Raw genomic sequence first — 26,843 nt, 5'->3', positions numbered from 1 at the left:
TGGTGGAGATTCCTGGATGAGTTCAAGCACAAGCCACCATAACAGGAAGTTCATCCAATGTCCAACTTAAGGACTTTAACTAAAAGTGCTAGGTGGGAGACAACCCACCATGGTATAATCGTTGCTTTTTCATTTAGTTTTATTTGTTTTCGAGTTTTATTTTATTTTATTATATTAAACCTGGAGTTTTGCATCACATTCATATTAACACTGCATTCTGCATTTTTTTTCAGATTATAAAAAAAAAAGAGAAGAAGCACGCACGCGACGCGGCAGCGTCGCTGACGCGTCCGCGTCATGTGGGACAAAATGCCCCAAAGTAAATGGTGAAAGCAATGTATATGTACTGTACTTGAAATTAGAATGCATGAATGTGTGGAAAACATAGTTAATGGACAGTTAGGTTTTGTATTATGATTACATGGATTGTCTAAGTTAGGTGGAAAGTTTAAGTTAATTAAGGATTCAGATTTTAGTCCACTTGGCCAAATACAATCCTACCTTGACCCTAACCCCATTACAACCCTTAAAAGACCTCTTGATTTATGTATTTGTGCATTAAATTTATGTTGATTGTTAGATGAAGAGCAAGCCTTAGAAAGCAAGGTTAGTAGAGAATTGAGAGAATCAAACCTTAAACACTTGAGTGATTAGAGTGTATACACTACTAGTGAGGGTTCGATGCTCGATTCTTTGTTCCCTCCTTTCATGAGCTATCTTCTTACAAGTTTACTTGTCTTTTATTGTATGATTTAGATTAGTGGAATTTGATTTATATTTGTCTTGGAGAACTTATTTACTTTTGACCAAGTAGGTAGAAACATTTTTGCATTTAGTTGCATTCATACAGATAGGTTACATTTCATATTAATCTATCATTCCTCTTCACCTTTATAGCTTCTCTTGAGCTTAGCATGAGGACATGCTAATGTTTAAGTGTGGGGAGGTTGATAAACCACTATTTCATGGTTTATCTTGTGCTCAATTGAGTGGTTTTTATCAACTCTTTACCCATTTATCCATACTAATCGTATGCTTTATGTCTTCCTTCCTGATTTTGTTCTATGATTGAAAACATGCTTTTTTGGCCTTTATATTGCTAATTTTAATAATCTCTTATTAGCATTCGATGCCTTGATATGTGTGTTAAGTGTTTTCAGAGATTACAGGGTAGGAATGGCTTAGAGGATGGAAAGGAAGCATGCAAAAGTGGAAGGAATACAAAAAGTTGAAGGAACTTCAAAGCTGTCAGCCTGACCCTCTTGCACTAAAACGGTCATAACTTGAGCTACAGAGGTCCAAACAACACAGTTCTAGTTGCGTTGGAAAGCTAACGTTCGGGGCTTCGATTTGATATATAATATGCCATAGTTTCCCTAATGCTAGATGACGCGGTCGCGTGATCCACGCGGACGCGTCGCAGTGGCAAAAAACCAGCGTGGCAGATTTCTTCTCCAGCGATTTCTGGGCTGTTTTCGACCCATTTCTCGGCCCAAAAAACACAGATTAGAGGCTATAAAGTGGGAGTTTATCCAAATTATTTTCATTCAAGTTGACTTTTTTCCCTTTTGGCTTTGGTTGAGTCATTAGAGACACTTGAGTTATCAAACTCATTGTTGATTGAAAATTGGATTTCTTCATTTCATTAATTCAAGTTCCAATAACTCTAGCCTCTCCCAAAGAAAGACTAAGACCTGAGGAATAAAAATTAATTCATCCACTTAACTTACCTTCATAGTTAGAGGTTAACAAAGTGGAAAAAAAATCTAATTCTCATTACAATTGATAAGGATAACCAGGATAGGACTTCCAGTTCTCATACCTTGCCAAGAGTTTATTTTATAGTCATTTATTTATTTTTATTGCTTTGAAAATATACCTATGCCCATTGCCCAAACTCCAGAACCCCAATTTACAAACTCATAACCAATAATAAGAACATACCTCCCTGCTATTCCTTGAGAAGACGACCCGAGGTTTAAATACTTCGGTTATCAATTTTAAAGGGGTTTGTTACTTGTGACAACCAAAACGTTTGTACGAAGGGATTTCTGTTGGTTTAGAGACTATATCTACAACGCAACTATTTTTATAAAATTCTTTACTGGCAAAAATCCTAACTTCAAATATGCATATGATGCTCCATTCTGAAAGCATGCCAAAAGGACATCTTCTGATCAATTGCGTGTATCTTTCCCAAGCTTCATAGAGGGATTCGCCTTCCTTCTGTCTGAAGGTTTGGATTTCCACTCTAAGCTTGCTCATCTTTTGAGGTGGAAAGAATTTGGCCAGGAAAGCACTGACCAGCGTTTCCCAAGAGTTCAGGCTTTTCTTAGGTTGTGAATCCAACCATGTTTTAGCTCTGTCTCTTATAGCAAAAGGGAAAAGCATAAGCCTGTAGACCTCAGGATCAACTCCATTGGTCTTGACAGAGTCATAGATTTGCAAGAATTCAGCTAAGAACTGATGAAGATCTTCCAATGGAAGTCCATGAAACTTGCAATTCTGTTGCATTAGAGAAACTAATTGAGGCTTAAGCTCAAAGTTGTTTGCTCCAATGGCAGGAATTGAGATGCTTCTTCCACAGAAGTCAGAAGAAGGTGCAATGAAGTCACCAAGCATCTTCCTTGTATTGTTGGCATTGTTATTATTTGGTTCGGCCATGTCTCCTTCTTTTTCGAAAATTTCTGTCAGGCCCTCTGATGCCAGGGCATTTCGGCCAGTTTCACTGACCTTTTCTTTACTGTTTTAGGGTAGTTTCATGCATTTTCTTAGGAAATAAGCAAGTTTTGGGTAGAATTTCACTTACATCTTGATTCAAGCAAACATTGTGAATTTTATATGATTTTATGAGAATTATGCATGAATTTAATGACAAATTGGATGATGCATGACTCATAACTTGGATTAGAGCTTTGATGCACTTTATTTGCTTGATTTCAGGACAAAGGAGGCAAGGAAAAGCCACGTTAGTAGCCACGTTAGACTAACTAACGTGACCACTAACGTGGAATGGGAGCTAGCTCGCAACGTTAATGAGAAAAGTGATCGCCAATAACGTCTTCGAAGCCATCATAGCCCACGTTAAATACCACGTTAACTACATTAACGTGGTAGTTAACATGGAGGAAAAGGAAGCTCCAAGCGTTAGTGGTAAAAGTGAGTGCCACTAATGCTCCAAAAAGGGCAATTGGCCACGTTAAGAGTCACGTTAACTCAATTAACGTGAACTCTAACGTGGAAGAGGAAGATAATGCCAACGTTAGTGACACTCACCTTTGTCACTAACATTGGACTAAGCCCATATTGGCTACGTTAAGTGCCACGTTAGCTTAGTTAACGTGAACTCTAACGTGGAAGGAGCAAGGAATCGCCAACGTTAATGACACTCACCTTTGTTACTAATGTTGGACTAAGCCACTATGAGCGAAAGGTAAACCCCAGTAACGTTTGCGAAGGGCCAAGAGGCAACGTTAGTGGTCACGTTAGTGCCACTAACGTTGAAGTTAACGTGGACCATTTTGGGTTAGGAACGTTAGTGAAAAAGGTGATTGTCACTAACGTTCTCGACCCCACATTTTCACTTAACGTTAACACCACTAACGCCCTAAGCTAAAGTCCATGCCTACTGCACACTTTCTCTGCAAGTGAAGCTGAGCCCACTAAAGATGATAACTGCTTCAACTCAAGATCCAAAGGCTCATATCCAAGACTTGAAGAGCCAACTAGAATATCAGAAGAGTAGTATAAATAGGAGTAGTTTTGCACTAGAGAGGAGCTTTTGGATTGGGAGATTACTCTCTGTATAATTTTACTTTCTCTGCAACTTCTAGTTTTACTTTTGAGAATGCACTCTCCATCTTTGTTTTTCATTCCCAGAGCCATGAACAACTAAACCCCTTTCATTGGGTTAGGGAGCTCTGTTGTAATTTGATGGATCAATAATAGTTTTCATTATTCTTCTTCTTTCTTTTCTCTTGATTTTACTAGAAAGCTTTCAATCTTCATCCAATTGGGTAGTTGTCTTGGAAAAGAAGCTATTCATACTTGGATTTCTTCAGAACCTTGGAAGAGGAATGAAGACATCATGCTAGAAATGCTTTCTCATGTTGGACTAAATTGTGGTCTGGATGGATATGGTGACATATAATCCTACCAACACTTTGATTTGGAAATACATATGGTATAATCAGTGACCATACTTCATCTCTTCTCATGAGCAATTGGACCAAGGAATTGGCTATTGATCAAGATTTGAGAGATTGAATTACCAAGGAATTGGAGTTCAATCACTTAAGATTGCCAAGGAGATCAATGCATGCATTGATTGAGGAAGAGATGAAAATGAACTTGATCCGGAGAATGCAACATCTCCTAAGCCCAATGAATCCCCCATTTCTGATCTCATCCATTCTCTTTAATTTCTGCAATTTACTTTCATGCTAAATTCTCTATTCCCCATTTAAGATTCTGCAATTTACTTTCCGTCATTTATATTCAGCTCTTTATTCCCAGCATTTACATTTTCTGCTATTTACTTTCCGCCATTTAATTTCATGCACTCTCACATCAAATTCTGCTTAGCTCAACTAGAACATTCTTCTAATTAAAGTTGATTGACCAATCAATCCTTGTGGGATTCGACCTCACTCTATTGTGAGTTTTTACTTGACAACAATTTGGTATATTTGCCGAGGGAAATTGTTGAGAGAAAAGTTTCCGTGCATCATCCTCTCCAGAGGGTTGTGCTTTAGCTTCTCTAAGTTTCCTCTTAAGAGTCTTTTCAGGTTCAGGATTAGCTTCAATAAGAATGTCTTTGTCCCTGTTCCTGCTCATATGAAAAAGAAGAGAACAGAAAAGAAGAGGAATCCTCTATGTCACAGTATAGAGATTCTTTTATGTAAGTAGAAGAAGAAAAGAATAAAAGAAGGAGAAGAGAAAAATTCGAACACAGTGAAGAAGAGGGGGTTCGAATTTTGAGTGGAAGAGGAGTGTTAGTAGATAAATAAATAAATAGAAAGAGATGAGAGAGATAGAGAATTTTGAATTTTAAAAAGAATAAAAGGAAAATATTTTTGTTTTTATTTTAATTATTAGTTAGAATTCGAAAATTAAAAAGAGAAATAAAATTAAAATTAAAATTTGAAATAATTAGTTAATTAAAAAGAATTTTGAAAAAGTGGGTAGGAGTTTTTGAAAATTAGAGAGAGAAAATTAGTTAGGTGGTTTTGAAAAAGATATGATTGAAATAGAAAACTTTTAAAATCAAACCAAAAAGTCAAGTAGTTAATTGAAAAAGATTTAAAAATCAAATTTGAAAGGATAAGAAGTTAGAAAAGATTTTGAAAATTGATTTTTTGAAAAAGATATGATTGAAAATCATTTTGAAAAAGATTTGAAAAGGAAATTAAAAAGATTTTATTTTTGAAATTAAAGTTGATTACTTGACTAACAAGAAACTAAAAAGTTATGATTCTAGAATTTAAAGATTGAACCTTTCTTAATAGGCAAGTAACATAAGGAAAATATGAAGAAAGAATAAGAAAAAGATTTTGAAAATCAATAAAAAAAATTTCGAAAAATATGTAAAAAAAAATAAATGAAAAGGATTTGATATTTGAAAAAGATTTGAAAAGATAGAATTTTAAAATTGAAATTGATGAGTAAAATAAGGAAAGATATATTTTTTATTTTTGGATTTTTAGTAAAGAGAGAGAAAAACACCAAATTGAAACAAAACATAAAAATTATGAATCAAAACAACTAATGCATGTAAGAACACTTTGAATGTCAAGATGAACACCAAGAACACTTTGAAGATCAAGATGCACATCAAGACTTATTTTTGAAAATTTTTAAGAAAAGAAAAACATGCAAGACACCAAACTTAGAAATTTTCAAACTTTAGACACTAACAAATTGAAAATGCATATGAAAAATAAGAAAAGACACAAGACATAAAAATGCAAAGATCAAACAAAGAAGATCATCAAGAACACCATGCATAGGTTTTCGAAAATTTTAATGAAAATTAAAAAGATGCAATTGACATCAAACTTAAAATTTGACACAAGACTCAAACAAGAAACATGAAATTTTCGGTTTTTATGATTTTATTAATTTTTTTTGCATTTTTCGAAAATTATTTTGAAAAAGAAAATAAAAAAATTAAAAATTTTTAATACGAATTCTAGGAATCATTCAATGTTAGTCTAAAGTTTCAGTCTAAAAAGATTAGACATGGCTAGCCAAGCTTCAGTAGGACATCACATACAACAGCCAAATTGATGGGAATCAACTAGCTCCTGTGATGATAAAAGCATCATCTGAAACTCTAGAATTCATTCTTAAAAATTCTGAAGAACAAATTAAATAAATAATTTTTTTTGAAAATTTTTTTTTTCAAAAATAATAAGCATAAAAATAAAATAAAATAAAATTACCTAATCCGAGCAACAAGATGAACCGTTAGTTGTCCAAACTCGAACAATCCCCGGCAACGGCACTAAAAACTTGGTGCACGAAATTGTGATCTCTAAAACGGCGCCAACAACTTGGTACGCACAAATGTAATCTCAACTCTTTGTCACAACTCCGCACAACTAACCAGCAAGTGCACTGGGTCGTCCAAGTAATAAACCTTACGTGAGTAAGGGTCGATCCCACGGAGATTGTCGGCTTGAAGCAAGCTATGGTCATCTTGTAAATCTCAGTCAGGCAGATTCAAATGATTATGAGGTTTTGATAATTAAAATATAAATAAAATAAGATAGAGATACTTATGTAATTCATTGGTGGGAATTTCAGATAAGCGTATGGAGATGCTTTGCTCTTTCTGAATCTCTGCTTTCCTACTGCCTTCATTCAATTATTCATACTCCTTTCCATGGCAAGCTGTATGTTGGGGGATCACCATTGTCAATGGCTACCGTCCGTCCTCTCAGTGAAAATGATCCAAATGCGCTGTCACCGCACAGCTAATCATTTGTCGGTTCTCGATCATGTTGGAATAGGATCCATTGATCCTTTTGCGTCTGTCAATACGCCCAACACTTGCGAGTTTGAAGCTCGTCACAGTCATCCCTTCCCAGATCCTACTCGGAATACCACAGACAAGGTTTAGACTTTTCGGATCTCAAGAATGGCCGCCAATAATTCTAGTCTATACCACGAAGGTTTTAATCTTAGATTAGAAATCCAAGAGATACACATTCAAGCTTGTTTGCATGTAGAACGGAAGTGGTTGTTAGGCACACGTTCATAGGTGAGAATGATAATGAGTGTCACATAATCATCACATTTATCATGTTCTTGTGTGCGAATGAATATCTTAGAGAAGAAATAGGCTTGAGTTGAATAGAAAAACAATAGTACTTTGCATTAATTCAAGAAGAACAGCAGAGCTCCACACCTTAATCTATGGGGTGTAGAAACTCCACCGTTGAAAATACATAAGTGATAATGATATTCATTCGCTTCGGTCCCAGAGAGGGAACCAAAATGACCAAGACCTAGGTCTAAGGACTAAACATCCAAAGATGAAAATACAATAGTAAAAAGTCCTATTTATACTAAACTAGTTACTAAGGTTTACAGAGATAAGTAAATGATGCATAAATCCACTTCCGGGGCCCACTTGGTGTGTGCTTGGGCTGAGCATTGAGCTTTACACGTGTAGAGACTTCTCTTGGAGTTAAACGCCAGGTTGCAGCCTGTTTGTGGCGTTTAACTCTGGTTTGTAACCTGTTTTTGGCGTTTAACTTCGGAATAGGGCAGAAAGTTGGCGTTTGAACGCCAGTTTGCGTCGTCAAAACTCGGACAAAGTATGGACTATTATATATTGCTGGAAAGCCCTAGATGTCTACTTTCCAAAGCAATTGAGAGCTTGCCAATTGGGTTTCTGTAGCTCCAGAAAATCCATTTCGAGTGCAGGGAGGTCAGAATCCAGCAGCATCTGCAGTCCTTCTTCAGCCTCTGAATCAGATTTTTGCTCAGGTCTCTCAATTTCAGCCAGAAAATATTTAAAATCACAGAAAAACACACAAACTCATAGTAAAGTCCATAAATGTGAATTTTGAATAAAAACTAATAAAAATATACTAAAAAGTAATTAAAACATACTGAAAACTACTTAAAAACAATGCCAAAAAGCGTATAAATTATCCGCTCATCAATGCGTTAACTTCTGTCAAATTTCTCTCTAGAAAAAACCAAACTCTCTATTTGATTTTCTCTGCATTGTACTTCTGTAACTCAATTGGTATTCTGAGAGTCCTTTCTAAATAGAGGTGTCTCTTTTCCGCGAAGACCAGAAATTTTAGTTCACAGTAGAGGTTTGCAAATTTAATTGGATCAGAGGCAGGCACCAGTTGATCTTTTTTTTCCTATGGGGTGAAGTTCTTCTCACGCCAGGATTCATCCCCTAGAATATCTGACAGAGCGACAGATAACTGTCCTCTTTTCCTCTTACCCGTGCTGGCTTTAGCCTTGCCCTTTCCTTTTGGATCAGACATCCTGAAAAACAAAAATTCCAGGATACAGATTAACAAATAAAGCAGAGAAACAAATAGGCAATTAATGGGTAAGCATAACAAGCAGTGGATAGGTAAAAGAGAAAACAAAGCTAAAGCAAGAAGTGAGTCATAAAGATATAAAATTTTGGACTGGATGCAAAGTAGGATTCAAAGAAACCATCAGAAATCACAATCCAAGAATCTATTAAAATAAATTCAGACCGCTTGTTAGTCAAGAAACAACAATAAACATGCCTTGAAAGGGGTTGAAAAGAGTTAGTGTAAAATTAAGAGAAAAGTTAGGAAGTCACTGATGTCAAGAGATAGAAAGGTAAGTTAAAATTAGTGGCATGGTACTGTAGTTCCTAGCTAACAGAAGTGCACACGATTGAAGAACAAGCAAATCACATTCAAGCAGACAATGCAAATCATTGAGGATAAATCAGGTAGTAAAGAAATTGCAAAGAGAAATAAAATCATCAACAATGCAATTCAATTAAGAAGGGAACCAGTTGGAATGGAAATGCTAGCCTAGCAACTCATGAAATGGCTTTGGTGGAAACCAAGTAAATTGCAATTTTAAAAGCACTAAAGTCAATTCATGAGTGGAAATTTCTTAAAATAGTTTTCAGAAAAATTGGGCAGCATTCCGGCAGTAAAAGGAACGTTCCCGGAAAAATAAACAGCAAAAACTCGGTTCAAATAGAGTCAAGTCAAGCTCATATGAAGTTTAATATTTGGCAATTAGCATGAAGAACAAGACAATTCATATGGCTCAGGCATCATGAAGCAAAACAAAGCAGCTGGCGAGTCCTAAACTTAATCAAGCAGTTTGGATTTCCTAAGCATTTATTATCAATTAAAAACACTATAACCATGTGGGGATTCATAGGGATTAAGTGAATGGGCCAATAAAATAGCAATAAACAGTGATTTCATAACCAATTGAGTGCAGGCAGCATGCTTTCTTTGAGAAGAAACAAAGTAAAGGCTGAAACATGGCACAAATGTAGCAAGAACAAGCAGTTCAGAAAAGAGCAGTAATCAGCATGTTATATGAACTCAGAGCAACAATGTTAGTCAGCAATAACAAATTCAACTTATGTGAATTAATGTCATGAAGCAAAACAGTATCAAACAGCAATGAAACAGCAAGCCAGCAACATCAACAGCAACGCAATGGTGAAAATCAGATAATTTCAAACAGCAAGAACGGAGCACTTATCAGACCTAGAATCCTCTAACCACAATCTAGCTACCTAACAACATGTATTTCTATTTAATCCTAACAAACAGAGTAATTAATTAAACTAACTAGAATGAACAAACAAAAATTTAATTAAAGTAGTAACTAAACAGAGCCATAGAGGAAGGGGAACCTGGAACAGGGCAGAAGAGAAGGGTGTTGGAAAATGGAAAGGGAGGAAGACGATGGCACCGCCTAGTAGCGGTAGTGGTGGCGAGCCTTGCGGTGACGCAGGGCAGTGGCTGCGCAAAGGTGATGGTGGTGAGGGTGAGTGGTGGTTATGGAGGGAAGAGAGGAATTGGAACGTTGAGGGGTAGATGACGCGAGTTAGGGTTTTTGCGTCAGGGGTAGTTATAAAATTAAATCCACGCATACGCGTGGATCACGCCTGGGCATGGATGGGAGAAAAATACGTTGACGCGTACGCGTCGTTGACGCGTACGCGTGAAATGGGATAAATGCAGATGATGCGTATGCGTGAAGCACACGTATGCATCGGCCGAAATCGTGCTAAACGTACGACTCCAGCGTCATTTTGGCGCAACTCTCTGTTTGAATTGAGGGGGCTAGATTTTTCATGCGACGCGTGTGCGTCGCACATGCCCACGCGTGGGGTGCTAATAATAAAATTGATGCGTACCCGTCGGGGATGCGTACGCGTGGGCCAAATTATGCCTATAGCACACCAGCCGCACGATTCCATCACAACTCTCAGGTCGTTGGATGGAGACGCCGATTTGGGATCGACGCCCACGCGTGGCCTACGCGCACACGTGGCGTGTTTTTTTTTTTAATGCAGTATGCAGAATGCAAAATGCAGATGCTGATGCAGACATTATGAATGAACACTAAGAAAAATAGAATAAAATAAAACTACGAATAAAACAAAACAAAATAAAACGAAGACTGAAAAAGAACGATCATACCATGGTGGATTGTCTCACACCTAGCACTTTTAGTTAAAGTCCTTAAGTTGGACATTTGGTGAGTTCCTTGTCATGGTGGCTTGTGCTTGAACTCATCTTGGAATTCCCACCAATGTTTGCAATTCCAATAGCCTCCGGGGTCCAAAACTAGGCACATAAAACCTTCGAGCAAGTTAAAGCAAGTGACAAGGCTCCAGGAGTGTTGATTGGTAGAATGAACTTCGAGGTCCCAAACCTTGCTTTTGCACCTGTCTTCGCTTTGATCTACATTGTTCCAACCAGGTGGTATGCAAGCTGAATTCTCACTGAGATACCCAAGCATCTTCTGAGACCCATTTAATCGAGCTCTATACCAATCTTTGTACTTCAATTTGGAGCGTGGAACTATATTGAACCTTGCATGCCAACTCCTATCACTAACTATCTCCCTCTTACTCTTAAAGCCACAAAGAGCTCTAAGCTGGCCATCTGTTTCAAGCAAACCATATTCAAGTGGGAACGTAAGGGTTGAGGATAAGAATTTTACCCACTTGAATGTTGTATTGGATGGTAATGGCCTTGGGAGAGGTGTTTCCAATGGTCTTGCAAGCTCCACTCCCTTGTACTCTTCTGTAAATTCTTCCACCTCCTTGCAAACCTCGTCAACTACAACCGCATCCTGATCAAAATCTTCTACTTGTTCCCCATCACTCAAGTCATAAGTTGGAGGTTGAGAGAAGTCTACCTCCACATCATCTTCATATTCACTTGGGGAAGGGTATTCAAGCTCAAGGGGTTCAATTGCGGATGCAAGTTCATCACTAGGAGGGCTTGATCTATGATCATCATCACCAAGGGAACTTGCTTTCGTATCTATTCCATCCAATTCTTCATAAGGTACATGCCTTGGAGGTTGTGCACTTTCCTCCTCAACATCAATTTCAAACTTTTTGGCAGAATTCTCTATAGCTCTGGATTTCCATGGATGTTCAGCATCTCCTAGGTCTTCAACCACTTCTTCTTCTTCAATAATTTCGGTTTTCTCCACTTGTTCCAGTACAAAATCATGCTCCTCACTGTCCACCGGAGTTTCTAGTGTCTCCTTCATACTACGTTCTTCATTAGATTCTCCACATGAAGCTATGGGGCTTCTTTGACTGTCCAAATGTTGGGAAGCAAATCGATTTATCACTCGCTCCAATTGATGAAGGGTTGCATGAAATTGGTCCACTGTTTCCGTCAGACGATCCCTTGACTCTTGTGTCTCTTGGGCAACATGATTAGGATCATAAGGCTCTTGAATTGATGGATATGGACATGATGGATATGGAGGTAGTGTATATTGAGGTGGTGGTTCGAAGTATGGCTCATATGGCTCTTGGTATGGTGGGTAAGGATTGGGGTCATATGGGGGTGTCTGGTGGTAAGGTACTTGTTAGTATGGTAGTTCAAAGCTATGTTGAGGAGGGGATTCATAGGTATATTTTGGTGGGTGTTGATTGTCACGGAGAAGTCCTGAAGAACGGATGCTTGACGGTTTAGAATTCAGAATAAATTCCCGTTGCAAGTATAGTTTCTAAACCAAGCAATCATCCTTTCTTACAAACGTTTTGGTTGTCACTAGTAACAAACCCCTTAATAAATTGATAACTGAAGTATTTAAACCTCGGGTCGTCTTCTCAAGGAATTGCAGGGAGGTGTTCTTATTATTGGTTATTAGTCTTGTAAATTGGCGGTTTTGAAAGTAAGGAACAGGTAATTTAAATGATAAGTAAAATAAATTAACAATAATAAAATCTCTTGGCAAGGTATAAGAATTAGAAGTTCTATCCTAGTTATCCTTATCAGATGTGATGAGAATTGGGTTTTAATCCCACTTAGTTAACCTTTACTAAAGCAAAGGAAAGTCAAGTTGACAAATTAGTTTGATCCTCAAGTCCTAGTCAATCCCTGTGGGAGGACTAGCTTTAGAGCGATCTAGATCAATTAGTAATCTGCCAATTTCAACCACTGCTGAGTTTGACAACTCAAGTATTACGAATTACTTAACCAAAGCCAAAAGGAAGAAAATACCTAAATTAAATTGAAAGCATTCATAAATAGAATAAAGCAATCATAAATCTGAAACATATCAAATTACGTTTAAACATAAATTCAAATCTAACATTGAAAAGTTCATAAAGTAAATTGGGAAAAGAAATAAAAGGAACGTTGAACCTGAGAAGCAGTTGAAATCCTAAATCCTTTAAGAGAAATCCTAATCCTAAAACTTAAGAGAGAAGAGAGAACCTCTCTCTCTAAAAACTACATCTAAATTATGAAAAGTGAATTATGGGGGACATGTTCATGAATGGATGCATTCCCCCACTTTATAGCCTCTAATCTGTGTTTTCTGGGTCAAAAACTGGGTCAAAAACAGCCCAGAAATCGCCCCCAGCGATTTCTGTTACATTCAGGTCGCGGCAAGGTGACGCGGAAGCGTCGTCCACGCGTTTGCGTGGATTGCATTTCTGCCAGGTCACGTGTCTGCGTGATCCACGCGTTCGCGTTGCCTGGCTTCAGGGCAGCTATGGCAAATTATATATCAAATCAAATCCCCAGACGTTAGCTTTCCAATGCAACTAGAACTGCGTCATTTGGACCTCTGTAGCTAAAGTTATAACCGTTTGAGTGCAAAGAGGTCAGGCTGGACAGCTTAGCAATTTCTCCAACTTCTTGTATTCCTTCCACTTTTGCATGCTTCCTTTCCAACCTTTGAGCCATTCATGCCTTGTAATCTCTGAAATCACTTAACACACATATCAAGGCATCTAATGGTAATAAGAGAGGATTAAACATTGGGAACTTAAGGCCAAAGAAGCATGTTTTCAATCAAAGCACATAATTAGGAAGGCAAATGTAAAACCATGCAAATAGTATGAATAAGTGGGTAAAGAGTTGATAAAAATCACTCAATTGAGCACAAGATAAACCATGAAATAGTGGTTTATCAACCTCTCCACACATAAACATTAGCATGTCCTCATGCTAAGCTCAAGAGAAGCTATAAAGGAGTGGAGAGGAATGATAGAGAGTATGCAATGCAACCTATCTATATGAATGCAACTACATGCTAAGATGTTTCTATCTACTTGGTTAAAAGTAAATAAGCTCTTCAAGACAAACATAAATCAGATTTCACTAATTCAAATCTTATAATAAAAAGCAAGTAAACTTGTAAGAAGATAGCTCATGAAAGCAGGGAACATAGAATTAAGCATTGAACCCTTACTGGTAGTGTATATCACTCTAACTCTCAAGTGTCTAGGGTTAATTACTCTACTCTTCTCTAGTCATGCTTTCTAAACTTTGTTCTTCATCTAACCAATCAACAAAAATTTAATGTACCAATGCAAACATCATGAGGTCTTTTCAAGATTGTAATGGGGCTAAGGTAAGGGTGATGGTATATAGATATGGCTAAGTGAGCTATAAATTGAATCTTTAATTAACCTAAACTTTCACCTAACATACATATACTCTATATAATTCTAATTCATACCTAGCTACCTAAAATTCCCACTTTTGCATCACATACTCATGTATCAACTTTTCTTTTTAATTTATCACATGTGCATTGATCTTTCATTATTAAACTTAGCATTGGGGTAATTTTCTCCCCTTATTTATTTACTTATTTATTGAATATATTTTTTTTATTTTTTTTTTGAACATGAAAATAAACACGGCTTATCAATGCACATGGATTTTTAATTTTTTATAGTTTCACATGAGTAGGTACACAAATTTCCATTATTTTATCATGGTAAAAACATAACACATTCCCTTATTAACCCATATTCCCACAGTTTCCCCACAATTAATTGTTACACAATCCCTATCTTAAGCTAACCAAAGATTCAATTAGGATATTTAATTATTTTTCTGCTTAAGGCTAGTGATGTGGTAAAATATAGAATAAATGGGGGTTTACAAGGCTCAAAGTGGCTGACAAGGATGATTTAAAGGGTAGGCTTATTTGGCATAAGTGAGCTAAATAAGTAATGGCCTCAATCATATGCAAGCATGTAAATACACTAAATATTGGACATATAGAATAGAACAAAGCAAAGATTGCAATCATAGAGAAGAAAACACACAAGAATAAAAATTTATGGTTAAATAATGTAACCATATAAATAAGCTCAAAATCTCACAGGTTGTGTGTTCTTAGCTTTTTAAACTATGTTCCAAATACAACTTCAAACAAGTTTTAATAGAAAAGTTTTTAATTTAAATTAGTGAAATACTATAAAAATTTCTTGAAAAAGAAAATATTACTTCAACTAAGTAGTAACTAAATGCATAAAATCAAACAAACATGCAAATAAATATGCAAATGCAACAATGAACAAAGAAAATAAAATATTTGTGTTGAGAAGAAAATAACTAACCCATGGAGATCGGTATCGACCTCCCCACACTTAAAGATCGCACCGTCCTCGGTGCATGCTAAGATGTGCAAGTGGACGGGTTGCTTCAATTGACGCTTTTCTCATCAAGGAATGTGCGTAGGAACTTGTTTGTCTCTCCCATGTAAACGTCTTCCGGTTCTCTTCCTGGTGGCCATCCTGAAAGAAAAAGGGAAGAAAAGTAACCAAAAACAAAGATGAAAAACAAATAGAACATGGGTTGGTTAATGCCAAATAATGAGGGTCTCAATTACGTGGTAGCTACAACATGCAAGTGAGAAAACAATAAAAGCACCTGGCATACCAGTGGTGCAAAATTTTGCAACAATAAGGGAGAGTGTGGGTAAGGAGAGTTAATGTAAATTCATGTCAATGCAAAATTAAAATAGGAATAAAAGATTGGCATTGATTTAAATAATATTACCTAACCAGAATAAAACAAGTCTCTAAGCACCTAAAATAATCCCAGAGAAGATGCAATAGTGAAATAAGAAAATTCAACACCAAAGGAAAAATAATGAATTTAGAAAAGAAAATAAAAATATGCACAAAATTAAAATGTAATGAATGAAAGTATGCAAATAAATTAAATAAAATAGAATGGAGGTGAAAAAAGATGAGAAGTTAAAAAGATGAAGAAGAAGAAAGTAAGAAAGGAAGAAGAAAGAAATAAGAAGGGAAAAGAAAAAAATTAGGATTACGGAAGAAAAGACAAGATTTTTGGCACTGATCTGGATAAGCTGTGCGCCGCATGTGACGCGGACGCGTGAGTGACGCGTTCGCGCGGATAGCGCTTCTATGAAGTGACGCCGACGCGTGGATCACGCGTTCGTGTGGAGTGATTTATGCCATTAGCGCGAGGGCAGCCTCGCGGTCGCGCAACTCTCTGTTTTAAATGCATTTTGCCAAAAATCTGGGTGACGCGGTAGCGTGGTCGACGCGATCGCTTGAGTGGCCATACTTTGAAAAATGATGCGGACACGTGGGGCACGCGTTCGTGTGGTGGGGCTTGTGCTTCTAGCGCGGTTCCAGCCCCACTCCATCACAACTTGCTGCCATTCACCTTTTTTACGTCGATTTTTAGGGCACGCGTTCGCGTGGGTGACGCGGACGCATGAGAGGCATTTTTCGCAAATGACGCAGACGCGTCAGCGATGTAGTCGCATGGGTCAATTTGTGCCACAGGCACGCCTCCAGCCACGCTCTTGCGTGACTCTCTGTTCAATTTTCTTTTCTTCCCAATGCACTTGTGACGCGGACGCGTCAGCGACGCTTGGCGTGCATATTTTTTTTTAATGCAAAATGTAGAATGCAGTATGCAGATGTTATGAATAATTCCAGGTTCAATGAAATAAAATAAAATTCAAAAACAAACAAAACTAAATAAAATTAAAACTAAAAAAGGAACGATCAGACCATGGTGGGTTGTCTCCCACCTAGCACTTTTAGTTAAAGTCCTTAAGTTGGACATTTGGTGAGCTCCTTGTCATGGCGGCTTGTGCTTGAACTCATCCTGAAATTGCCACCAATGCTTGGACTTCCAATGGCCTCGGGGATTCCAAACTAGGCGCAGAGAGCCTTCAAGCAGGTTAAAGCAACTGACATGACCCCAAGAGTGTTGATTTCTAGACTGAATTCCGGGGTCCCAAACCTTGCTTTTGCACCCGTCTTCTTGTTGATTTCCTCTTGGTAGCTTTCTTCCAATTCAATCTCTTCTTCATTGCTCACCAAGGGCATGGGAGGCTGTGCTTCTTCTTCTTTAATCTCCATCTCTTGGCCAACCTCTTCCAAGTCTTCAACTATGATATGCCTTGGAGGTTGTACACCCTCCTCAGCATCAATTTCAATCGCCTTGGAAGGAGGTTTTATAACCTGACTTTCCCATGGAGGTTCAGCATCTCCTAAGTCTGCAACCACTTCTTCCTCTGGAACTATTACGGCTTCCTCCACTTGTTCCAATACAAAGCCGTGTTCCTCATTGTCCACCGAAGTTTCTAGTGTCTCCTTCATGCTACGCTCTTCTTTTGATTCTCCATATGCAGCCATGTAAGTACTTTGAGTGCTCAGATATTGAGAAGCTAATTGATTTATTAACTCGCCTAAGGCGGCCGCGAAATTTAGCACACTCTTATTCATCTTTTCTTGCCCTTGAAGAATAACACTAAGGGCACTGTTATCCAATGGAGGTTGGGGTGGATAGGAGGGTTCATTATTTTGGAGAAAGGGTTCATGGTAGGAAGGTGGTTCTTCTTGATAAGGATATGGGGATGGTGAATATTGAGATGGTGGTTCTGGGTGTGGTTCATATGGTGGTTGGTATGGTGGATATAGGTTAGGGTCATATGGTGGTGTTTGGTGGTAAGGGGCTTGTAAGTATGGTGGTCCAGAGTTGTGTTGAGGAGATGGTTCATAAGCATATGGCGGGACTTGTTGGTAACTACAAGGGGGTCCACCATAATCATCATCTTGGTATGCATCACAGAATGGTTGTTGGTTATAGTGCATTGGAGGGAGTTGTTGCCAAGAGGGTTGATCAAATCCTTGTGACTCCTCCCATCTTTGATTGTTCCAACCTTGATGCCTGTTCTCATTGTAATTTCCTTTTCCTGCAACATAATTGTAACCAGACTCATAGCCAAAGGGGTGAGAGTTCATAGTAACAAATAAAAATTAAAAACAAAAAAAAAAAATAATTTTAAATTAAAAGGTTATTGAAATTTAAATTTTGAATTTGAAAATTAAATTTTGAATTTTGAAATTTAAAATTTTGAAATTTGAAATTTGAATTTTAAAATTTTGAATTTTGATTTTTGAATTTTAAATTTTAAAATTTGAATTTTGAAATTTTGAAATTTTAAATTTGAAATTTGAATCTTAAATATTGAATTCTGAATTTTGAAAAAGTTAATAATATAAGATAAAGATTTAAATTTTGAAAAGATTTGATTTTTTAAAATTTTTAAATTTAAATTTTGAAATTTGAATTTTGAATTTTGAAAATTAAATATTGAAATTTGAAATTTGATTTTTTGAAATAAGATAAGATAAGATTTTGAAAAAGATATGATTTTTGAAAAATATTTGAATTTTGAAATTTAAAACTAAGATAAGATAAGATAAAAAAAGTTTTAAAATAAAAATCGAAATTTTTAAAAGGAAATTTCGAAAATCCAATTAAAATAAAGAGAAAAGATATTTTTGAATTTAATTAGGAAAGAGAAAAACAATAAAATGAAACCAAACCTAAAATTTTTAGATCAAAATGAAGAAAACAACTAAGAACAACTTGAAGGTCAAGATGAACACGAAGAACAAATTTTTGAAAAAAATTTTAATAACTAAATAAAAAATCAATAACCTCTTAATTTATGAAAACGCAAAAATAAAAACAAAAAATAAAAACAAATAAACAATCAAAAAGTAAATATTTACAATAACCAATAATAAGGCACACGTTTGCAATGCCCCAGCAACGGCGCCATTTTGAAGAACGGATGCTTGACGGTTTAGAATTTAGAATAAATTCCCGTTGCAAGTATAGTTTCTAAACCAAGCAATCATCCTTTCTTACAAACGTTTTGGTTGTCACGAGTAACAAACCCCTTAATAAATTGATAACCGAAATATTTAAACCTCGGGTCATCTTCTCAAGGAATTGCAGGGAGGTGTTCTTATTATTGGTTATTAGTCTTGTAAATTGGGGGTTTTGAAAGTAAGGAACAGGTAATTTAAATGACAAGTAAAATAAATTAACAATAATAAAATCTCTTGGCAAGGTATAAGAATTAGAAGTTCTATCCTAGTTATCCTTATCAGATGTGATGAGAATTGGGTTTTAATCCCACTTAGTTAACCTTTACTAAAGCAAAGGAAAGTCAAGTGGACTAATTAGTTTGATCCTCAAGTCCTAGTCAATCCCTGTGGGAGGACTAGCTTTAGAGCGATCTAGATCAATTAGTAATCTGCCAATTTCAACCACTGCTGAGTTTGACAACTCAAGCGTTACCAATTACTTAACCAAAGTCAAAAGGAAGAAAACATCTAAATTAAATTGAAAGCATTCATAAATAGAATAAAGCAATCATAAATCTGAAACACATCAAATTACGTTTAAACATAAATTCAAATCTAACATGGAAAAGTTCATAAAGTAAATTGGGAAAAGAAATAAAAGGAACATTGAACCTAAGAAGCAGTTGAAATCCTAAATCCTTTAAGAGGAATCCTAATCCTAAAACCTAAGAGAGAGAAGAGAACCTCTCTCTCTAAAAACTACATCTAAATTATGAAAAGTGAATTATGGAGGACATGTTCATGAATGGATGCATTCCCCCACTTTATAGCCTCTAATCTGTCTTTTTTGGGCCAAAAACTGGGTCAAAAAACAGCCCAAAAATTGCCCCCAGCAATTTCTGTTACGTTCAGGTCGCGGCAAGGTGACGCGGAAGCGTCATCCACACGTTTGCGTGGATTGCATTTATGCCAGGTCACGCGTCCGCGTGATCTACGCGTTCGTGTCGCCTGGCTTTGGGGCAGCTATAGCAAATTATATATCAAATCGAAACCACGGACGTTAGCTTTCCAACGCAACTGAAACCGCATTATTTGGACCTTTGTAGCTAAAGTTATAGCCGTTTGAGTGCAAAGAGGTCAGGCTGGACAGCTTAGCAATTTCTCCAACTTCTTGTATTCCTTCCACTTTTGCATGCTTCCTTTCCATCCTCTAAGCTATTCTTGCCCTGTAATCTCTGAAATCACTTAACACACATATCAAGGCATCTAATGGTAATAAGATAGGATTAAACATAGGGAACTTAAGGCCAAAGAAGCATGTTTTCAATCAAAGCACATAATTAGGAAGGCAAATATAAAACCATGCAAATAGTATGAATAAGTGAGTAAAGAGTTGATAAAAACCACTCAATTGAGCACAGGATAAACCATGAAATAGTGGTTTATCAGGTCCACCATAACCATTGTCTTGTTATGCATCATAGAATGGTGGTTGATAGTCCATTGCAGGTGGTTGTTGCCAAGAGGGTTGATCAGATCCTTGTGGCTCCTCCCATCTTTGATTTTCCCATCCTTGATGCATATTCTCATTATAATTTCCTCTTCCTGCAACATAGTTGTAACCAAACTCAAAGCCAAAGGGGGTGAGAGTTTATAGTAGCTAAAAAAATAAAAACAAAAAAAGTAAAAATAAGCAATTAATTCCTAAACTAACAAAAACTAGCAAACAAGCAAAAAGCAAATATTTACAATAACCAATAATAAGGCACACGTTTGTAAGTCCCCGGCAACAGCGCCATTTTGACAAACGGATTTCTGCTAGTAAAGAATTTCACAAATAAGTTCTCGTTGCTAGTATAGTATCTAAACCAACAGAGAATCTTTTTGTACAAAAATTTGGTTGTCACCAAAGCAAACCCAATAAAATTAAACCGAAGTATTTAAACCTCGGGTCATCTCCCAAGGAATTACAGGGAGGTGTGTTTATTATTGGTTATGGAAAAGTATCTTTTTGGGGTTTTTGAAAAAGGAACAAGAAAAGTAAATTGCAAGAAAGTAAATTGATAATTAAGAAAACTCTTAGCAAGGTATGAGAATTAGACGTCCTATCCTAGTTATCCTTATCAATTGTGATAAGAATTGTTCATTGCTCCCACTTAGTCAACCTCTAACTATGAAGGTAAGTCAAATGGATAAATCAATATGAATCCTCAAGTCCTAGTCAACTCCCAAGGAAATACTAGAGTTAGTGGAATTCAAGTCAATTAACAACTTTCAATTATCAATCAACAAAGGAGTTTGATAACTCAAGAGTCTCCAATCACTCAATTCAAGCTGAGAATATAAAAATCTAACTTAAAACCAAAATATGAAATACCTCAAATTGCATTAAATAAAGAAATCAAATCTAACATGGAGTTCATAAACCAAATTGGGAAAATAAACAAACTAGAATACTAGAATAAATAAAAGTAGAAGAGAAACTAAATTAAAGGAACATTAAACCTGGAATTGAGAAGACATAAACCTAAAACTAAGAGAAATCCTAAAACCTAGAGAGAGGAGAGAGCCTCTCTCTCTCTAGAAACTACATCTAAAACCTAAAATTGTGAATAATGAGAAGTGTGTTTTTTCTTGATTCCCCCATTCTGCAGCCTCTATTCTGTGTTCTCGGGCTTGGAATTGGGCCAAAAAGGAGCCCAGAAATCGCCCCCAGCGCTTTCTGCAACTTTCTGCACGTGGCGCATGTCACGCGTACGCGTCAGTCATGCGTGCGCGTTATTTGGCGAAATTCCTTATCATGCGTACGCGTCAGTCATGCATACGCGTCACTTGGCTTCTGTGCTAGGCACGCGTACGCGTCGCTCATGCGTGTGTGTTGCTGCCAGCTTCTCAAAACTTCATTTTTCACGTTCCTTCCACTTTTGCATGTTTCCTTTCCATCCTCTAAGCCATTCCTGCCCTATAAAGCCTGAAAACACTCAACACACAGATCATGGCATCGAATGGTAATAAAGGATAATTAAAATTAGCAGTTTAAAGGCCCAAGAAAGATGTTTTCAACTATATCACAGAATTAGGAAGGAATTGTAAAACCATATGAATTATATGAATAAGTGAGCAAAGAATTGATAAAAACGATTCAAATTAGCACAAGATAAACCACAAAATAGTGGTTTATCACAATCACATACAGCCTGCTATTGAAGAAATCACTCACAAGCAAAGAGAGCAATAATACCGGAGTTAATTCTGAAAGGCAAAGCAACTCCCATCCTCAACTCTATTCCCATTATTGATTCCATTTATTTCCGTATCCCTATTTCTATTAAAATATCTCATGTGTATAACTACTAAAACTAGATGTATCGGAACACTTATAAAAACATCTCTAAAAGTTCTTTTCTGAGCTACTAGCATTAATGACACTAGTAACATATTTAATATGAGAATAGAACATGTATGATGAAGCCTTAGCATTGCTAAAGTCATCAGAGAGTACTAGTGCTAAGCTGCACCAGTAAATTGTGAACCCGGTTAAACTGATCACCTGTTTTTAACAAAAACTGACCAGGTAATATTCACTACTAGAAAACTAGTTATTACAGATGGATATTTCCGACGGATTTTATCCCACGGAAATACAGACGGAAATTCAGAGGGATTTTTTTGTCGGAAAACAAAAAAAAATGAATTAGCATAAATTACAGACGGAAAATAGAATCCGTCGATAATTATGTCAGTAAAATTAATTTTTTTTGTGGGAAATAGTTACAGACGGAAAATCCGTCTTTAATTAAATAGACAAAATGCTGCGTTTTATTAAATTATTATAGACGAAAAATCCATCTATAATTTAAAATTTTCCATCGAAAAATTTTAATTTAGACCTAACTTCATCCCCACCCTATCGACCTCCTTTCACATACACAAAATCACAGATCAAACGAGTTGTTCCTCTCTCCTTCAATGAGCTTCTCCGTCCTGCACGAGATTATTCTTCTTCTTTCCTCACTCATAGCGCCACCACCACCACCCTAACCACAGCAGCTACCTTCTCCTTCTTCTCCTCTCTTTTAAACAATGAACCAGTAGAACACAGCCCCTGTCTCTCTCGTTTTTTGTCATTCGCAGAACAAATCAAGCTCAAGCTCCTGTTCTCTTCATCTCAGGTGAGCTCTAGCATACCGGCGCCACCTGTAGCAGCATCTGTCCCCACCACCGCCGCGCCTTTCTCTCTCTCTTTTTATCCCCACTCAGATCTGGCTCGCATATCTTCTCAGCGCCGCAGCCATCATCACCTCTAGTCAATGCTTCCAGGTTTTGGTTTCAAAATTTTTTTAATTTCTGTTAAGTTTAATTAATTTTGTTTAGTTAGTTTGATTTTCGTAATTAGTTTAGTTAGATTTGTTTTCTGATTAGTGGATTTTTAGGTTTTGATTAGATTATGTTTAGTTAGATTTGTTTTTTCTGATTTTATTAATTAGTTTAATTTAAAATTTATTGTTGAAACACTTTTCCTCATGGTTTTTCAATTTTTGGTGTTGAGGCATAGATAGAAAGAAAGCAAAAAGGAAAAGATGTTGAAGGTGAAGGTGTATGCGGACCGCATGTCCCAGCCATCTCGTGCCGTTCTTATCTTCTGCAAGTAATTCAATTCAACATTGTATTTCTTTTCTAGAATTTGAATTCTACTACTACTACTGCTAATGCTTAATTTCTCAATAGAGTTAATGGAATAGAATTCAACGAGATTAAAGTTGAAATCTCCAAAAGACAGCAGTTATCTCCCGAATTTGCAGGTAATCGTTACAATTACTATGCTTCCGAAGACACTTATCTACCTCTTTAATTAAACCTCCATAATTCGTCTCTATTAGCTATCAACCCTTTCAAGAAACTCCCTGCTATTGTTGATGGAAGGTTCAAGCTATTCGAGAGGTACTTCCTTCTTATTTCAACTTCATTTTTTTCAATCATTTCCATGAATTTGAACTTCAATTAGACGTGTTCTTTTCTTCTTGGCAGTCACGTAATTCTTATCTATCTTGCTTCTGCCTTTCCTGGTATTGCTAATCATTGGTTGGTATTATCCCCTTTTCACTTATTTAATCACAATAATTTTCTTATGACTCCACAAATATGTGAATGACCACAGTGTTAGGTACTTAGTTGTCACATCTGCGTCACTTAAATAACGAAAAATCTTCTTCTTTTCAGGATGTATGGTGTGGCCCTGGAATTGGACTCACATCAGATCATGCTTCTGCTTCTGTGGATTGTGTGGTGGCAAGGAAGAATGCTTCTTCAAGAAGGAACCTTGATGCTGTTGAGAGAGCAACACATAGGGAAGAGGTATTCTTCTTTCTCCATCATCATCTTCTACTTCAATTCTTACTATTTTCTTTTTTATTTATTTAATTGATTCATTTATGTTGTTTTCTCTTCAGACACTGCATTTTCATGTTCATATAATTGTTGTGAATTAAAGCCTCTTCTCTTCCTCAACTCAATGACAGTTCTTGATTGCTTAATTGATCAAAGACTATACATTGGTTTGCCTGATGCCAAGCAAAGAGTCCAAATTTTTGGTGTGCATAGTTCTGGAAAGCAACTTGCTTATCTATTTAAATTTACTTCTCTCTTTTCCATTGAACTCATACATTGATTTTTTACATCAACAGCTTGTCTTCCGAACTGTTGGATTCTCAGGAGCAGATATAAGAAACCTTGTCAATGAAGCAGCAATAATGATGGTGGGTTTCTGCTATATTTGATTTTATTCTTTGTTGTGCTACTAACTTCCAGATTTAGACCTGCTGTATGCAACATCATGGTGGTGTCTTCAGTGTGATTTTAATATGTCTGTAGTTGAAGGGAATGTTATTAATCACGGTTAAGAACTATAGGTTTTTGGTAAGGAGAGTTAATGTACAAATGATAGAATTGATGCATTACAAAACATTTAAGGGCTGTAGCATCTATTTGTTTTTTAATCTGAGAAGGCTCGAAGTGAGTTGGAGCATAGTCCAATCTTCTCATTCAATTTATGAGAATTGACAATCATGTATTTTTCATTTATAGTAGGAAACTGTTATAGAGAAACAAAGCCTTAACCTAGTGTTTTTGAGTGCTAGTAGTAGTTATGAAAGGCTAGACCCATGAATAGCCATAATCAAATCCTTGCATAGCTTCTGGTCATCTTGTATGCAGTTTACATGGTAAATTCCCCTTGCTGCTCTTCCCTCTGTGACTGTATTAGTAAGCAAAGATAAGATGCAAAATTAAAGCTTCTATTATTGGCTGCAGGTGAGGAAAGGGCATTCAAAAATTTCCCAGCAGGACATTGTTGATGTATTAGAAAAACAACTGCTTGAGGGTATGGGTGTGCTTCTCATTGAGGAAGAGCAACAGAAATGTGAAGAAAGTGTACGTGTATTACCATTAGTTCTTCTCGTTCTAAATTGGTGATAGTAAAACATCTTGTATATTGAACTCATTACTGTAATTTAGGTATCTGTTGAAAAGAAGAGACTACTTGCTGTTCATTAAGCTGGTCATGTTGTGTTAGCTCACTTATTTCCTCGGTTTGACTGGCATGCATTTTCGCAGCTCCTGCCAGGTGGTAAGGTATGCTATGTTGTTACAGAAATATGCAAAATGATCATATTGGACTTTTGCCATTCCTTTTGCCTTTGCTCATCATCTCTCCCTATCAAAAAGCTTTAATTGTCAGATATAAAAATGAGTTGTTTAATATGTTTAAACCTCCTGCCTACACCAGAGTCCTTTAAGCTTGAAGCAAAGAGAATGCACAAGCACACTTACCTTGTGTTCGAATATAACTAATTGATTTTATTCAAAACAGGGTGCTACCAAGAATTGAATAGTAGACCACTTACTCATGGAAGTTTCTTGTAGGGATTGCACTTCCGCTCTTTATTATAATTGGGTTGTTGCTGATTCTATGGCGTTGCAAAGCAAAACGCAATATTGTTCTTTACTCAAATCCAGAACCAGAGAGTTGCAGTGTATACTTTGGGGTCCCTGTCTTCTCCTATAAGGATCTCTTATAAAGAAAAAATGTGTAAGTGCTTATGCTTCATAATATATAATAATAGAATTATGGTTTATTAGCCTATGCTTGCTCACAATACTCCTTTTCCTTTCTTCAAATTTTCAGGTTAGCCCACTCAGTGATATTGATAAATAGTAAATACATACCAAGTTATAGAATTTCTTATATGATTTGTGTAATTAATTCTCATATATTTGATTTGATTAGTAGGATTCAGATAATGTACTAGTCATGCCCTTCTGATTGGTTGATAATTGTTTATTAGGTTTTAGAATGTTGATATTCAATAATGTACATCAATTAATCAAATAATACTATTATAAATTGCAGTGTCAAAGCAACTATTGATAGGTATAAGAAATCATGTTCAGATTCATCTGGTGCTGGACCTGCTTCCGAGATTAATGCTTAGGTATATGTATAGAACATATTATTTTATATATATCCCATGATAGCCATAATTATCATTATATTAACTAAATTACATTATATTTTGCAGTATTACCAGCAAGAAGCAGAAAAACTGTGTGCCCAAATTAGTAACCTACAGAATAACAAATTTTGTATGCTATTGGGAGTTTGAGACGGATATTTTAGCATTTCAACCAGAAATAGAAAGATTCAATAAATTTCGGTCTAGATCCAACAAACTTGCCTCCATGAAGCAAAGAAGCAGTGTTAAGGATGATGTTGAATTGAAGAATTAGAATATGTAAATTTCGGTCTAGATTCAGCAAACTTGACTCCTACATGTCTCTTTTTATATTTCTTGATTTGGTTATAGAATTACAATGCAAACATTAATATTTTAGTTTGTTTATGACTTGCTTGTTTATAGTACTTTTCGTTTAGTTTGATAATACGATAAATTTGTTTATTTTTTGAAATATTGTAAATATTTGAATACAAATTAGATAAAAATTTGTATTAAATTTATATTTATTTTGTAATTGAAAAAATCTAAAAAAAAAATTCTATTTTACCTTACTGACAGATTTACAGACAGATTTTCTGTCTGTAATCAGAGTGTGAGATGATTTTCCAAGGTTCAAATTATAGATGGAAAATCTATCTGTAATTACAGATGAAAAATTCGTCAGTAAATCTGTCTGTAGTTACAGACGGAAAATCCGTTAG

The 26,843-nt window shown here is 36.2% G+C and overlaps 2 protein-coding genes across 9 annotated transcripts; both read left to right on the top strand.

Annotated features, from left to right (window-relative positions):
* On the top strand, nt 23,170-24,248 carry LOC107627284 (glutathione S-transferase T1-like). Of its 2 annotated transcripts, XM_021115857.1 has the most exons (5): nt 23,170-23,276; nt 23,357-23,430; nt 23,509-23,569; nt 23,849-23,983; nt 24,148-24,248. In XM_021115857.1, the coding sequence occupies exons 1-5, from the start codon at nt 23,209-23,211 to the stop codon at nt 24,152-24,154; spliced, it is 345 nt and encodes a 114-aa protein (XP_020971516.1). In that variant the 5' UTR covers nt 23,170-23,208; the 3' UTR covers nt 24,155-24,248. The 2 variants fall into 2 exon arrangements, with proteins under 2 accessions (XP_020971516.1, XP_020971517.1); XM_021115858.1 differs by lacking the exons at nt 23,849-23,983; nt 24,148-24,248 and adding an exon at nt 23,657-23,808.
* Nucleotides 24,271-26,543, top strand: LOC107628351. Of its 7 annotated transcripts, XR_001617733.2 has the most exons (6): nt 24,271-24,384; nt 24,938-25,057; nt 25,142-25,258; nt 25,413-25,715; nt 26,037-26,118; nt 26,206-26,543. XR_001617733.2 is itself a non-coding variant. In XM_021115856.1 (3 exons), the coding sequence occupies exons 1-3, from the start codon at nt 25,769-25,771 to the stop codon at nt 26,411-26,413; spliced, it is 333 nt and encodes a 110-aa protein (XP_020971515.1). In that variant the 5' UTR covers nt 25,722-25,768; the 3' UTR covers nt 26,414-26,543. The 7 variants fall into 7 exon arrangements, 1 of the variants encoding a protein (XP_020971515.1); XR_002357515.1 differs by having other exon boundaries at nt 25,142-25,715; XR_001617734.2 differs by having other exon boundaries at nt 24,938-25,063; nt 25,142-25,715.

This window comes from Arachis ipaensis, chromosome B02, assembly GCF_000816755.2.
Source record: "Arachis ipaensis cultivar K30076 chromosome B02, Araip1.1, whole genome shotgun sequence".
NCBI lineage: Eukaryota > Viridiplantae > Streptophyta > Magnoliopsida > Fabales > Fabaceae > Arachis > Arachis ipaensis.
This window is presented reverse-complemented; position numbering and strand designations above follow the sequence as displayed.

Bases quoted from the DNA above. Each gene is read 5' to 3' on its own strand.
- LOC107627284 (XM_021115857.1), top strand. From the start codon at position 23,209: ATGTTGAAGGTGAAGGTGTATGCGGACCGCATGTCCCAGCCATCTCGT. The intron at 23,277-23,356 runs GTAATTCAATTC...ATTTCTCAATAG, and splicing joins GCCGTTCTTATCTTCTGCAA to AGTTAATGGAATAGAATTCA. The intron at 23,431-23,508 runs GTAATCGTTACA...CGTCTCTATTAG, and splicing joins GTTATCTCCCGAATTTGCAG to CTATCAACCCTTTCAAGAAA.
- LOC107628351 (XM_021115856.1), top strand. From the start codon at position 25,769: ATGCTTGCTCACAATACTCCTTTTCCTTTCTTCAAATTTTCAG. The intron at 25,812-26,036 runs GTTAGCCCACTC...TATAAATTGCAG, and splicing joins TCCTTTCTTCAAATTTTCAG to TGTCAAAGCAACTATTGATA. The intron at 26,119-26,205 runs GTATATGTATAG...TATATTTTGCAG, and splicing joins CTTCCGAGATTAATGCTTAG to TATTACCAGCAAGAAGCAGA.